General features: G+C 41.2%; 1 protein-coding gene across 1 annotated transcript; it reads right to left on the bottom strand.

The window, feature by feature from the left end:
* Window positions 1-9,433: 9,433 nt before the first annotated feature.
* echdc3 (enoyl CoA hydratase domain containing 3) lies at window positions 9,434-14,119 on the bottom strand. The gene is made up of 6 exons (XM_080754636.1): window positions 13,938-14,119; window positions 13,538-13,659; window positions 13,140-13,237; window positions 12,586-12,786; window positions 10,542-10,720; window positions 9,434-9,776 (listed from the first exon to the last, which is right to left on the bottom strand). Exons 1-6 carry the CDS (start codon window positions 14,072-14,074, stop codon window positions 9,623-9,625), a joined length of 891 nt encoding a protein of 296 aa, XP_080610762.1. The 5' UTR covers window positions 14,075-14,119; the 3' UTR covers window positions 9,434-9,622.

Below are 14,119 nucleotides of genomic sequence, written 5' to 3'. Positions count from 1 at the left end.
AGCTATACAACATACCAAAAGATTGGCACTATCGAAGATTTTGGACTTAAGATCTATGTTTTGACGCCTTACTATAGTCTTATGTAATTTTGGGGGTTTTGAAGTCAATCTGAAAAAAATGAATACATTTCATATCCACGCGTTCGTCTCAAAGAGCTATACAACATACTAAAGGACGGGCGCTTAAAACCTATTGGTTTCCGAGTTATCGCACTTTGTAAAATCTAGCAGTTGTTAGCATTAGCATTTGTTGGCATTAGCATTTTTTTTAAAAAAGGAGGGTTCCAGGGGTCACACAGCAATGCGTCACACATCCACATGTTCGTCTCGACGAGCTATACAACATACCAAAAGATTGGCACTATCGAAAATTTTGGACTTAAGATCTATGTTTTGACGCCTTACTATAGTCTTATGTAATTTTGGGGGTTTTGAAGTCAATCTGGAAAAAATGTATACATTTCATATCCACGCGTTCGTCTCAAAGAGCTATACAACATACTAAAGGACGGGCGATTAAAACCTATTGGTTTCCGAGTTATCACACTTTGAAAAATCTAGCAGTTGTTAGCATTAGCATTTGTCAGCATTAGCATTTGTCGAAAAAAAGTAGGGTTCCAGGGTTCACACAGCAATATGTCACACATCCACACGTTCGTCTCGACGAGCTATACAACATACCAAAAGATTGGCACTATTGGAAATTTTGGACTTAAAATCTATGTTTTGACGCCTTACTAGACGTTTTATGTTTATGTTTGACGTCTTATGTAATTTTGGGGGTTTTGAAGTCAATCTGAATTTTTTTTATAAATTTCATATCCACGCGTTCGTCTCGAAGAGCTATACAACATACTAAAGGACGGGCGCTTAAAACCTATTGGTTTCCGAGTTAACGCACTTTGAAAAATCTAGCAGTTGTTAGCATTAGCATTTGTTAGCATTAGCATTTTTTTTTAAAAAGTAGGGTTCCAGGGGTCACACAGCAATGTGTCACACATCCACACGTTCGTCTCTACGAGCTATACAACATACCAAAAGATTGGCACTATCAGAAATTTTGGACTTAAAATCTATGTTTTGACGCCTTACTATAGTCTTATGTAATTTTGGGGGTTTTGAAGTCAATCTAAAAAAAATGAATACATTTCATATCCACGCGTTCGTCTCGAAGAGCTATACAACATACTAAAGGACGGGCGCTTAAAACCTATTGGTTTCCGAGTTATCGCACTTTGAAAAATCTAGCAGTTGTTAGCATTAGCATTTGTTGAAAAAAAGTAGGATTCCAGAGGTCAGGCACACAGCAATGCGTCACACATCCACACGTTCGTCTCGACGAGCTATACAACATACCAAAAGATTGGCACTATCGGAAATTTTGGACTTAAAATCTATGTTTTGACGCCTTACTATAGTCTTATGTAATTTTGGGGGTTTTGAAGTCAATCTGAAAAAAATGAATACATTTCATATCCACTCGTTCGTCTCGAAGAGCTATAAAACATACTAAAGGACGGGCGCTTAAAACCTATTGGTTTCCGAGTTATCGCACTTTGAAAAATCTAGCAGTTGTTAGCATTAGCATTTGTTGGCATTAGCATTTTTTTAAAAAAAGTAGGGTTCCAGGGGTCACACAGCAATGTGTCAGACATCCACACGCTCGTCTCTACGAGCTATACAACATACCAAAAGATAGGCACTATCGAAAATTTTGGACTTAAAATCTATATTTTGACGCCTTACTATAGTCTTATGTAATTTTGGGGGTTTTGAATTCAATCTGAAAAAAATGAATACATTTCATATCCACGCGTTCGTCTCGAAGAGCTATACAACATACTAAAGGACAGGCGCTTAAAACCTATTGGTTTCCGAGTTATCGCACTTTGAAAAATCTAGCAGTTGTTAGCATTAGCATTTGTTAGCATTAGCATTTTTCAAAAAAAAGTAGGGTTCCAGGGGTCACACAGCAATGTGTCACACATCCACACGTTCGTCTGTACGAGCTATACAACATACCAAAAGATTGGCACTATCGAAAATTTTGGACTTAAAATCTATGTTTTGACGCCTTAGTCTTATGTAATTTTGGGGGTTTTGAAGTCAATCTGAAAAAAATGAATACATTTCATATCCACGCAATCGTCTCAAAGAGCTATACAACATACTAAAGGACTGGTGCTTAAAACCTATAGGTTTCCGAGTTATCGCACTTTGAAAAATTTAGCAGTTAGCATTAGCATTTGTTAGCATTAGCATTCGTCGAAAAAAAGTAGCGTTCCAGGGGTCACACAGCAATGTGTCACACATCCACATGTTCGTCTCGACGAGCTATACAACATACCAAAAGATAGGCACTATCGAAAATTTTGGACTTAAAATCTATGTTCTTATGTAATTTTGGGGGTTTTGAAGTCAATCTGAAAAAAATGAATACATTTCATATCCACGCGTTTGTCTCGAAGAGCTATACAACATACTAAAAGACGGGCGCTTTCTTTTGGTATGTTGTATAGCTCTTCGAGACGAACGCGTGGATATGAAATTAATTCATTTTTTTCAGATTGTCTTCAAATCCCCCAAAATTACATAAGACTATATAGTAAGGCGTCAAAAAATTGATTTTAAGTCTTAAATTTCCGATAGTGCCTATCTTTTGGTATGTTGTATAGCTCGTCAAGACGAACGTGTGGATGTTTGACACATTGCTGTGCGACACCTGGAACCCTACTTTTTTTTCGACAAATGCTAATGGGAACAAATGCTAATGCTAGAAATATTAATGCTAACAAATCCTAATGCTAACACCAATCGCTACATAAAGTTTCACACACTTAGCGAGCTGCAGGCACACTCAAAATGTCTTAGAAATGTTCTCCTTTATTCTAAATCTAATCCTAGATTTATCAAAGTGCGATAATTCGGAAACCAAAAGGTTTTAAACGCCCGTCTTTTAGTATATTGTATAGCTCGTCGAGACGAACGCGTGGATATGAGTTTAATTCATTTTTTTCCCCAGATTGTCTTCAAAACCCTCAAAATTACAAAAGAAAAGAAGTATGTCATCAAAACAGATTTTAAGTCTTAATTTTCCGATAGTCTTTTAGTATTTTGTATAGCTCGTCGAGACGAACGTGTGGATGTGTGACACAGAGGCAAATATTATACTTTCATTTTGACCCACAAAAATGGGTTACTTTTTTTTCCCATAATCTTGGATCAAATGAGTAACCCATTTTTGTGGGTCAAAATAACCCAAGTACCAGTTAGTCCCCCAATAACCCATGATTTGGACACAGTTTTTTTTTTTTCTTTTTTGTGCAATAGGTTTTAAGCGCCCATCTTTTAGTATGTTTTATAGCTCTCCAGGACGAACGTGTGGATATGAGTTTAATACATTTTTGTCTGATTGTCTTCAAAACCCCCAAAAATACAAACGACTATAGAACTAGAACAGATAGAAGTCCACAAGACCACAAGAGATACCATTAACACCAGTGTCTGTTGATGTCAGTAAATAGGATTCACTAACTCTGCCTGGCTCAACACAAAGATGATAGTTTTCATAACCGATAATAGATGATACAGTTTGATCACTATCTGACAGCAGGACACCGCAGGGAATTGAACCCCGTCCCAGTGAACCAGGAGTTCCATACCAGTGTCATAACATTGTTTGTGTTCTCTTTCTATTAGAGGATACTACACGTGTTAAATAAAGAAGGTCTATATTGTTATAGTAATCATTGCTATAGAGTGTTTGTTCAGTAACAGTGTTAAATAGCTCTATATTATGACAGTAATCACTGACATAGAGTGTTTGTTCAGTAGCAGTGTTAAATAGCTCTATATTGTGACAGTAATCATTGCTATAGAGTGTTTGTTCAGTAACTGTTAAATAGCTCTATATTGTGACAGTAATCATTGCTATATTTACTTCAGTAAAAGTATGAAAGTAGTGGCATCAACATAGTCTTAAAGTAACTAACACAAGTAAACATTTATTTACCATAGCTTTTAGTTAACTTTTGTTTTTGCCCACCGTTTTTATTTCTCCTATCTTAACTGTTCCACCCACTAATTTTGTCTTTATGATTATTGTCTCTTGTCATTTTTATTATTAGTTGTATTATTGTTATTGTTGTTGCCATGCTTTGCCTTATTGTATTGTTATTACTGCTTTTCTACTTTTTTGTGAAGCAATTGTGATGTTGTTTTGTATGTGAAGCACTTTGAGCTGTAGTCGCTGTATGAAAGGTGCTATATAAATAAAGTTTATTATTATTATTATTATTAAAGGTGATACACCATGCATTTAAAAAGTATTTATGTCATATTGTTTATGCCCCAAAAACGTTTTTCAAAAGGTTTGAGGCTAAATTGCCACTCCTGAATAGAGAGCCTCTCTCATTTTTGAATGGCTCTCAGAGCATTTTCAGCTGCAGTACCACCTTTGGCCTGAACTCATTTTGCAGAATGTTCCATTTTAGAAAATAGTCGATCACAATTGGGTGGTAGATCGACTATTTTGTTAGCCAAGTTGGGTTATATTGACTACAATCTTGGGTCATTTTAAACAAATAATTGGGTCCCAACAGCAATGTGTCACATATCCACGCGTTCGTCTCGGCGAGCTACACAACATACCAAAAGATGGGCACTATCGGAAAATTATGACTTAAAATCCTTTGTGGGTTTTCAAAGATTTTCTCAAGATGTTTGACTTTGGACGACAGACAGGCAGGGTTACTCGCTCTGGTTCACTTCATCTGAAGACAGATTTTCATCACATTCTGATGTGTGGACATCTTGGCTGACTTTGATTGATTGAATACCTTTTTTTCTTCTATTTTTTCCATGAGTGGTCGAACACATAAGCCCCTTTTCGACTGCAGCTTTAGCACCACACCACACCACAATACACCACACCACACCACACCACACCACACCACACCACACCACACCACACCAGTGACACCACACCACACCACACCACACCTGACCACACCACAACACCACACCACACCGCACCACATAAAAATATCTACATTTTCCATTACACAAAAGTACCCCTATCGGTAAGAAACAAATTGACCCTTTTAACTGTGATTATAATACAATATAAATTTGTATTACAACTATCCTAATTATAATACACTATAATGGATTATAACTTGGATTATAATACACTATAAAGTATGAATGTATTACTATGATAATTATAATACACTTTAATAGATTATAATAGTGGTTATAACACAATAGAATCTATTATCATGTATTACAACTATATCCTGGTGGTCTAAATGAAAAGTCAGTGAGTCATCAGTCATTATGAAGTGTTTGGCCCTGTTTGGCCTAGCTCAGACCTACTCTAGATTGGATACTTTTTAGTACCACGTTTAGTACCACTTTCACACCACTCTACCCAGGTCCTTAGAGTGGAAAACCTGGCACAAGTGGGCGGTGTGGTGTGGTGTGGTGTGGTGTGGAGTGGTGTGGTGTGGTGTTGGGCCAGCGGAAAAGGGGCTCTAGAGAGCCCTCTTGGGCCCGGCCCGGCCCGACTAATTTGCATACATTTTAGGCTCTACCTAAAGCAGACCTGGGCAATGTGCGGCCCGGGGGCCGTATGCGGCCCTTTGGTCCACTCTGATCGGCCCTTGTAGGGTTAATGGCAAATTACAAAATAAACACATTTTCTCATTTTACCTCATGCATGCATGAACTAAAGCTGCATTGCTTTTATTTTGTACATCAGCACGTGTGTGATCATTGGATGTTGTCTCAATAACAAGCAGGTGGTCAGACTGGTCACACGTCAAGACCACCTTGTTCACCCCCAAAATGACCTTTTTTCTATTGATTACTAATACCATGGAGACTTGAGTTCAATAATACTTTTTTGTATGTGTCGCATTCCTAAGACAAAAATGTGATTATAGTAAATTTACCCCCATTTATTCCGGATGGGGACCCAAATGCCTTTGGGGTCCCCATCCGGAATCAATGGAGGTAAATTAATTGTAATCAAATTATTGTCTTAGAAATACGACAAAAACTTAAAAGATATCCATGTATTCAAGTCTACATGGTGTGAGTAATCAATAGAAAAAAGTTCATTTTGGGATGAACTACTGGGACTGAGTTACTAGGGCCCAAGTGGAGGTAGAGGGGCCTTAATTATTTTATACTTTAGCTATTGCAGATCTTCAAGCTCACAGAGCGGCACAGAGTGCTGCTCTGAGCTTGTAGATCTGCTTTTTTTTAAGTCGTGAAAATGTGTGCAAATCTTTGAATATATGTATTATTTTTGAGCGAACATTTGAAACTCAAATTTTTCTTCTGGGGGGTCCCTGGAACTAAATATTTTGAGATGGGGGTCCGTAGCCAAATACATATCATTTTGGGGGTCCTTGACATGAAAAGGTTTGGGTTTTTCAAAAAAAAAACGTAGAAAGATTTGAAATATTCAAAGACTTGCACAAAAATGTTCATGATCTTTCAAAAATAACAGAGCACTGTGAGCTTGTAGATCTGCTATTTTTCAATAGTTAAAGCACAAAATAATGCGTTCCCAGCGGTCTAAATGGGTTAACCCCCCCCCCCCCCCTCCCCCTATGAAGAACATTCATGGGGGGCCTACAGTGAATCCTTGTACCCAGGGCCCAGGATTTGGTGCGACACCCCTGCTTTTATGTGAGCCAAAATGTATTCCATTACTTACATTTATTCCATTACTTAAATGTATTCCATATTACGATATGTGATCACAGCTTTTACCCAGTGGTGTAAAGTAACCAAGTACAAGTACTTAAAGGAGTAGTTCACCCCCAAAATAAAAAAATGTCTTAGGAATGTGACAAAAACCAAAAAAATATTATTGAACTCTACTCTCCATGGCATGAGTAATCAATAGGAAAAAAAAGTCATTTTGGGAGTGAACTACTCCTTTAAGTAGTTTACATTTGACTTAAGTAGTACAATTTTGACAGGGGGGGGGGGGGGGGGGGAACTCCCCAACCGGGGTCCGAGGGTCCTCCCCCAATTAATCTTAACATATATTTCCCTGTGTTCTATTGAATTTTGCACCAATGATTCGCCATGCAACTCCTTGCAACAAAACCATGTTAAGGTCAACCACACCAAAGCAACTCTGTGAAACTGCCATAATGGTTGCATGATGTTGCTAGGCCAATCATTGGTGTCAATCATGACATTAAGGCTTGTCCTGTTGTCCAGGACAACTAATACATATTTAAATGTAGCCTACTGGCTCTTGGTTTTAGTCGGAGGCCTTTAGTTAGGGATATTTCGTGCTAATCAGTCTAAAAGCACCAATTTTGCACAGATGTAGCCCAGGGCATGCTCTAATGATTTAGCTAGGGCGCCGAGTCGGCGACCTTCGGGGTCGCAACAGCGGCCAAATCAAGTTGGGCTCCCATCGACTTTCTATACAGGAGGAAAATACCCAGATTTCTTTTTTCTGGGTATTAGGTTAGGGAACCCCCACAAAACTGTGAAAAGTGTGTTAATTAAGAGATGACTCATCACTTTTCATCAGTAAACCATCGTTTGCTGGGGCCATTTGCAGCCCAAGGAATGTTTTTTGTGCAAAAAAAAAGCTTGCAATGGATTCAGCATCATGACAAACCCCTAGTTAGACCCCTCACATCCTACTTAAATACCCAGAAAAAGTCCTCCTGTATAGAAAGTCGATGGAAGCCCAACTTGATTTGGCCGCTGTGAAGACCCCGAAGGTCGCCGACTCGGGCGCCCTAGCTAAATCATTAGAGCATGCCCTGGGCTACATCTGTGCAAAATGTGGCGCTTTTAGACTGATTAGGAAGAAATTACCATTCTATCTCCCTAAGGCCTCCGCTCCGACTATTTCACCTTTTCTGTGATGCTCCTAGCAGCTTTGTGCTATGAGTGAGCCATCATCTATGGTGCTTCCCTGGATACTTCATACTTGATAGGGAAAGAGGCTTCCATTCACAAAAGGATAGAGCCTGCACTGTGCACACCGAAGTTGGTACAGAAGAAAATGCACATCTTATTTTGACTGACTACCCTGGAAGTTGACAGGACTTTATAAACCGAAGGTTTAGTTAGAATCTGCTATGGAACATGTTCATGTATGCCATTTTGTTTAAACTAAAGTATTGCGTGACTTAATTTTGGACGTTTTTCACTACGATTGTGTCAATGCAGGAAATAGGAATTGAATTAACAAGCTAAACAATTACACAATTACATTGATGATATATCTATATTTTACTTTAAAGAAAAACAAGTCAAGTATAATCTATCTATAAATGCGACAAATCTCTGTCTGTCTGTCTGTCTGTTTGTTTGTTTGTAATCCGCGTATCTCGAGAACCGTTCGTCCCACCGGCTTCAGATTCGGCACGCGCGTTCCCCGCCGCCGCGCGGAGTGCAGTGCCGGGCCTCGACCCGACCCGACTCGCGGTTTTCCGAAACCGGCGCGAAACGTTCGGAATCTCCTTATGCGGAGCTGATTGTTGACATCAGGCTGTTCCGGAGGAAGCGCTGACTCATTGTGACATCACTTCATAAAAGGCTCTGACATCACGTACGCCACATGAGTCAACAAAAAATCTCTGTGAATGTGTATGTATGTATGTAATCCGAGTATCTCTAAACCATTCTTCCCACGTTCTCCATATATGGGCATAAAATGAATGCCCGTATGCGGAACTGATGTCTGACATCAGAGTTTTCCGCAACCGGTACTGTGTGTGCAGAGATCTCCATATATGGGCATAAGGGGACAATGGCAAACAGATGGTCAAAACGGGTCCTATGACAACAGGTATATTGGGGTTTGCATTAAAGGGTGGGGACAAAGGCTAACAGATGGTCAAAACGGGTCCTATGACAACAGGTATATTGGGGTTTGCATTAAAGGGTGGGGCAGGCATAAAATGGACGCAAATAGACAGATATCTCCATATATGGGCATATGGGCATAAAATGGACCCAGAACTATATCTGCAGTGATCTCCATATATGGACATAAAATGGACGCCGACAGACAGACAGATACAGATATCTCCATATATGGGCATAAATGGACACAGGCAAACAGATGGTCAAAACGGGTCCTATGACAACAGGTATAATGGGGTTTGCATTAAAGGGCGGGGCATTCATTCTCTATTTACATCGTTCCCGAGTTGGCCAGGTCGCCGACTAGACGCTGGGCCGCCCGAAGGGCGGCCCAGCTTCTAGTAGTTATAATGGGTAAAAGATTTAGGGTAAAATTAAGGCAAATAAATATTTTCAGTAAAGGCTAAAGGTTTAAGCTATAAAATGTTTTTGTTTCATGTTTCCATCTGCCACAGAGGCTGAGAAATATTCTTTTAGTGAACATTGCCAACTCTGTAAAGAAAACTCTAGGGAGTTAGAAGGCGTTTAGATCTTTAATTCAGGTCAACAGTTCTAGAGTGTTTTATCAGTGGCTTATTCAATTATCAAAAATTAACAACATATTACTTCAGCAATTGAACATCAGCTTTAAAGTGCAACAGTCAGGATAAGCTCCAAAGAGGTTTCATGTGGTTCCAAAAGTTGCTCCATCCAGGCCAGTAGCCATCCATCAGTCGTGCGCATTCTCTGGTCTGTGACTCCACACGGGTTTGCGCTTCTCTATGAACGCCCGGATACCTTCTTGGCCGTCTCTGAGAGCTAGGTTGTCCACCATGACCTTAGAGGTTGTGGCGTAGGCTGCATCTCGCCCTTGTGCCATTTGTCTGATGGGCAAGAACACAATGTCACAAAATTAAACTGCTGACCTACCTGAAAACAACACCTGCTAAAGCATTGTTTCTCAAAGTGGATTCCAGGGACTCTGTGGGTTCCTTTAGGGGGGTCTAAATGGACCCATACAAGTCTAACTCTGACAGTGTACAAATTGATCCAAAGGGACCCGTTTGGTTACATTTGTACGATGTCAGAGTTAATGAGAGACCTTGAAATTTTAAAAGTTTGAGAAACACTGAGAAACACAGGTTCTCAACCTGTGGGTCGGGGCCCCCAGAGGGGTCCCCAAATTATTTTGGGGGTCCACAGATGATTAACTTAATGTGCAACATTGTTTTCTCACTCAACAGTAAACAAAGCAACATAAAGTTTAGGTGTAGATAGGGTATCTGTACATTTCTAAAGTGACCATTTAAGGAATTTTAATACCTCTAAAATGACAAATTAAACTTTGGCCAAATTGTCAAATTATTAGTGGCAGAAATTGTGAAAATAGCCAATCTACATGCTCACAACGCCTACCAACGCGAGGCGTTGTGATCATGTAGATCGGCTATTTTCACAATAGAACAGTGTTATACAAAATGTAATGCCTAAACTATGTAGTGCTCGTCAGAGTGGGGGGGGTCCCCAGTTAAAATATGTTTATTTTGGGGGTCGCGGCCTGCAAAGGTTGAGAACCACTGTGCTAAAGTATAACTGATCATAGACAAAAAACAGTTAACCAGCTCCTTATTCCAAACCAGAGCTCGCACCTATGGAAAGTGGCCTTCCCGAGAGCTACAACAGGTCGGCTGGCCTGACACACACGCTGGGCGATGGCCAACGTCTCCTCCTCCAGGCGGTCCTCTGGCACAACCTTGCTGACCAGGCCATGCAGCAAAGCATCATGGGCTGAAATTGGCCTTCCAGTGAAGAGCATCTCCATTGCAACCTAGAACAATTGTGACATTTATGAGTTATGTGTGACAAATGTCTAACTTAACAGTATGTAACTAAATCTGGTCAAATGACCTGTACCCAAGCCCCCAGAACCCTGGGGGCGCCCTGAAACCAAATGGACATGGTGGCCGTTTCGAGTTACTGCAGTTGGGGCCAGAAACATGAACGCGCATCTAGGCTTCTTTGTATTAACGCGCGTTCATACCGGAAGTGCTTGTTCATGAATGCGCGTCCATGAACACAAACTATGACGCAAAATGTGTCACAAAGGCCCCACTACGTCACGGTTTTACTACGCGGAAGGAGGGGTGAAAACGTCTCATGCGCTGGGTGAGCAACTCAATGCAAGTGGACGGGCGGGGATATCTGGTGTCCTCTCTATTCTTCTTATAACTCTATGCCTGTACCATTTTAAATGCTGGAGATGCAGCAGCTGTAACCATCCATGTGATTGTAAAGCGTTTCCACACAGACCTATTTGGGTGTGAGTCACCAGAACAGCGGAGCTGAGAGACACAGTGTTTGTGCAACATTTATGTGAAGCTTTAATCAGAATAGTGTAAGGCAGGGGTCTTCAACAGGGGGTCCTCAGAGTTACTACTACAGGGGGTCCTTCAAATCTTTGAGATAGAAACCTTTTTTATATTAACCACTTGAACCCTAACATACATATTCTGAGAACTTTAGCCAAAAATAGCAGATCTGCAAGCTCACAACGCGTTCTACAAGCAGATCTACAAGCTCACAACGCGTTGTGAGGTTGTAGATCGGCTATTTTCGGCAAAGAGGTTTGGTGTAGAGGGGAAAAAGAGCAGACTAAGTACAGAGTGAAAGCTAACGTTTATTAACACAATTAGTGCCTCTTAATCTGAAGGTTGCTTGGTGCCTCGGTGCCACGCAGTTTCCTCCATAGGCCGCCGCTATTATTTTGAAGGGCTGGAAGGGGGTTGTTTTTGTTTTTTTGGATTATCACTTGACGGCAACGATTACGTCATCTAGTCACATGACAGTGTGGGACAAGAAGAGGAAGATGGCTGCGCCCTGCCTTGTGCCTTGTTTACATTAAGATCTGCTGCAAAATGTCTCAAAATGGCTATTTTGTTTAAATGAAGTTTCTTTATGGGCCTCTCCATTGACTTAACATTGAGGAGCTTCACTTCGCGTGCACGCCCAACGTGCGTTGTAAACAAATCGCCGACATTACCGATGCGCGCGGGACCGGAGCGACATTAAGTAAGTAATAATATCTTTACTGTATATACAGTAAGATTCACAGTCCTCACCGTCAACGGCGCCATGGTATTAACCCTTTCAATGACGGTGAGGACTGTCAACGGCAGCAGAACAGTTAAGTATTGACGGTTCAAGTTGTTACATATCTGATAACACAAATTGACATGAATCCAAAATACACTGATGATTGTGCTGTCAAACGATGAAACTATATGGAATCTATGAAAAGGTTGTGGGGGTCCCTGCTTCATCTCTCTCTCAACTAAGGGGTCCTTGGCCTGAAAACGTTGAAGACCCCTTGTGTAAGTAGCTGAGTGTATGAGACTGAAACAGCAAAGGACCGACAGTTACAAGACTGGAGTTTATTAATATCAGAGCTCTTCCAAGAGTGATGCTAGCAATGACCGCTCTTTCCATGACAAGCGTGCCTGACCTTGGCTAGTTGATCTGCAATGTATGTTCAGCCCAGGTAATGGCCCTGGTCCAGAGCATCAGCGAGTTCTCTCTAACGCCCTGCCAGGAACTCGCCTCAGGTCATAGACAAGGAATTCCGCTGCCCTGCGAGGGGCGAGGGCTCCGACTTTAGTAAAAAATAATCAATGTGAAGGTGAATGTGCCGTATACCTTCCGGGGCACAGCTCTTCCTATGGCTACCGCTGGTGTTGAGCAGAACAGACCCACGTTCACACCTGGGGTGGCAAAGGTGGACTTCTCCGTCACCACAGCAATATCACAGCTGGCTACTAGCTGGCAGCCTGCTGCCGTTGCAACACCATTCACCATGGCAATTACAGGTACCGGTATGTCTTGTATGAGGGTCATGACCTGAAAAAGAAAAGAAAAAGTCAACTGCAGCATTTAACATTGCTCTCAAAGTGGGGTCAAGGACCCCCGGGGCTCCTTGAGGGAGTTCCAGAGAGTCCCCAGCAAAATTATTTTAACCACTTTAACCATAATTTGGCTATCCAAAACAGGCACGCTTGTAGATCCATTGCTCAAAAAATCATTACATTTTGATACGTTTTGAATAAAGACATTTTTATGGCACAACATCTTTTCAGATGGGGGTCTGCATGCGGCCAAATACATACATCAATTTGGGGCGGTCCTTGACCATAAAATGTTTGAAAATCTCTGACAGAGAGAGACACACGAGAGAAAGAACCAGAGAGACTAACCTCTGAACAGGCCTGAAAAACCTGTGTGTGGTATTCTCTGCCCTGTGCCGAGGTCAGCTCCTTCAGGTCATGTCCAGAGGAAAACACTGATCCCTTTGCTATGACACATGGATTCAAAAAATGGTTATGTTTATTAGCATCCATCTCACTCACGCAACACACACACACACACACACACACACACACACACACACACACACACACACACACACACACACACACACACACACACACACACACACACACACACACACACACACACACACACACACACTCTCTCTCTCTCACTCTACGAGTCATTCCGCCCCTTACTTCACACAAACTCAACTCCAGTGTCATGTAAGGGCAAAATGGCCGTTATGTGTGGATATGGTCAGTGGCCTAGTAGTAAGTAGTACCTGATATGATAATGACCCTTAGATCATTGCTGTCAACATCGGTAAGAATGTTCTCTGTTAGGGATTGCAACATGGACAAGGACAGAGCATTCCTCTTTCGTGGGTTGTTGAGTATGATTCTCCTGCAAGAGAAATCTTTTACATGTTTATGAAGTTTAGTTTTACAGCTTTGTAAATCCTGAGAATTGTAGAATACATTGTTACTGCTACACCTTAAATAGCCTACATATTTTCAAATCAAATCTGGGAAAATAATGATGCAGAAGATGAATTAAGCCCTAATAGTCACCATGCAATAATTCTTAACAAACACAGTATGTATAGGCCTACAGGTTACTTGTGCAGACACGTGCTGAGCACTATGATAAAGCCTATAGGCTACTACTAGAACACATTCAACCTTATTCCATTGTCTTGCTGCCTGACAGTGAGCGGCTCCGTCTGAACCTGTGTGCATAATGAACGTGCGCCCGTCGAAAGTGTCAGCTTGCTCAGTTGAACGACCCCGGCCGCTCTGCATAGCAGGTTTCGTGCCATATTGTTGGTCCTGTCTCGTCAAAGAAAGCTGATGTGAACTTCTGC

The sequence above is a fragment of the Nannobrachium achirus genome (genome assembly GCF_963921795.1).
Source record: "Nannobrachium achirus genome assembly, chromosome: 23".
NCBI lineage: Eukaryota > Metazoa > Chordata > Actinopteri > Myctophiformes > Myctophidae > Nannobrachium > Nannobrachium achirus.
Note: the sequence above shows the minus strand (reverse complement) of the source record. Positions and strands in the feature narration are given on the sequence as shown.

What these genes read in the sequence shown, in the direction of transcription:
- echdc3 (XM_080754636.1), bottom strand. Translation starts at nt 14,074, where the DNA reads ATGGCACGAAACCTGCTATGCAGAGCGGCCGGGGTCGTTCAACTGAGC. An exon ending in TTTTTCAGGCCTGTTCAGAG is followed by an intron (nt 12,787 to 13,139) that starts GTTAGTCTCTCT and finishes TTTCTTTTTCAG; the next exon opens with GTCATGACCCTCATACAAGA. An exon ending in GGGAAGGCCACTTTCCATAG is followed by an intron (nt 9,777 to 10,541) that starts GTGCGAGCTCTG and finishes CTTGCCCATCAG; the next exon opens with ACAAATGGCACAAGGGCGAG.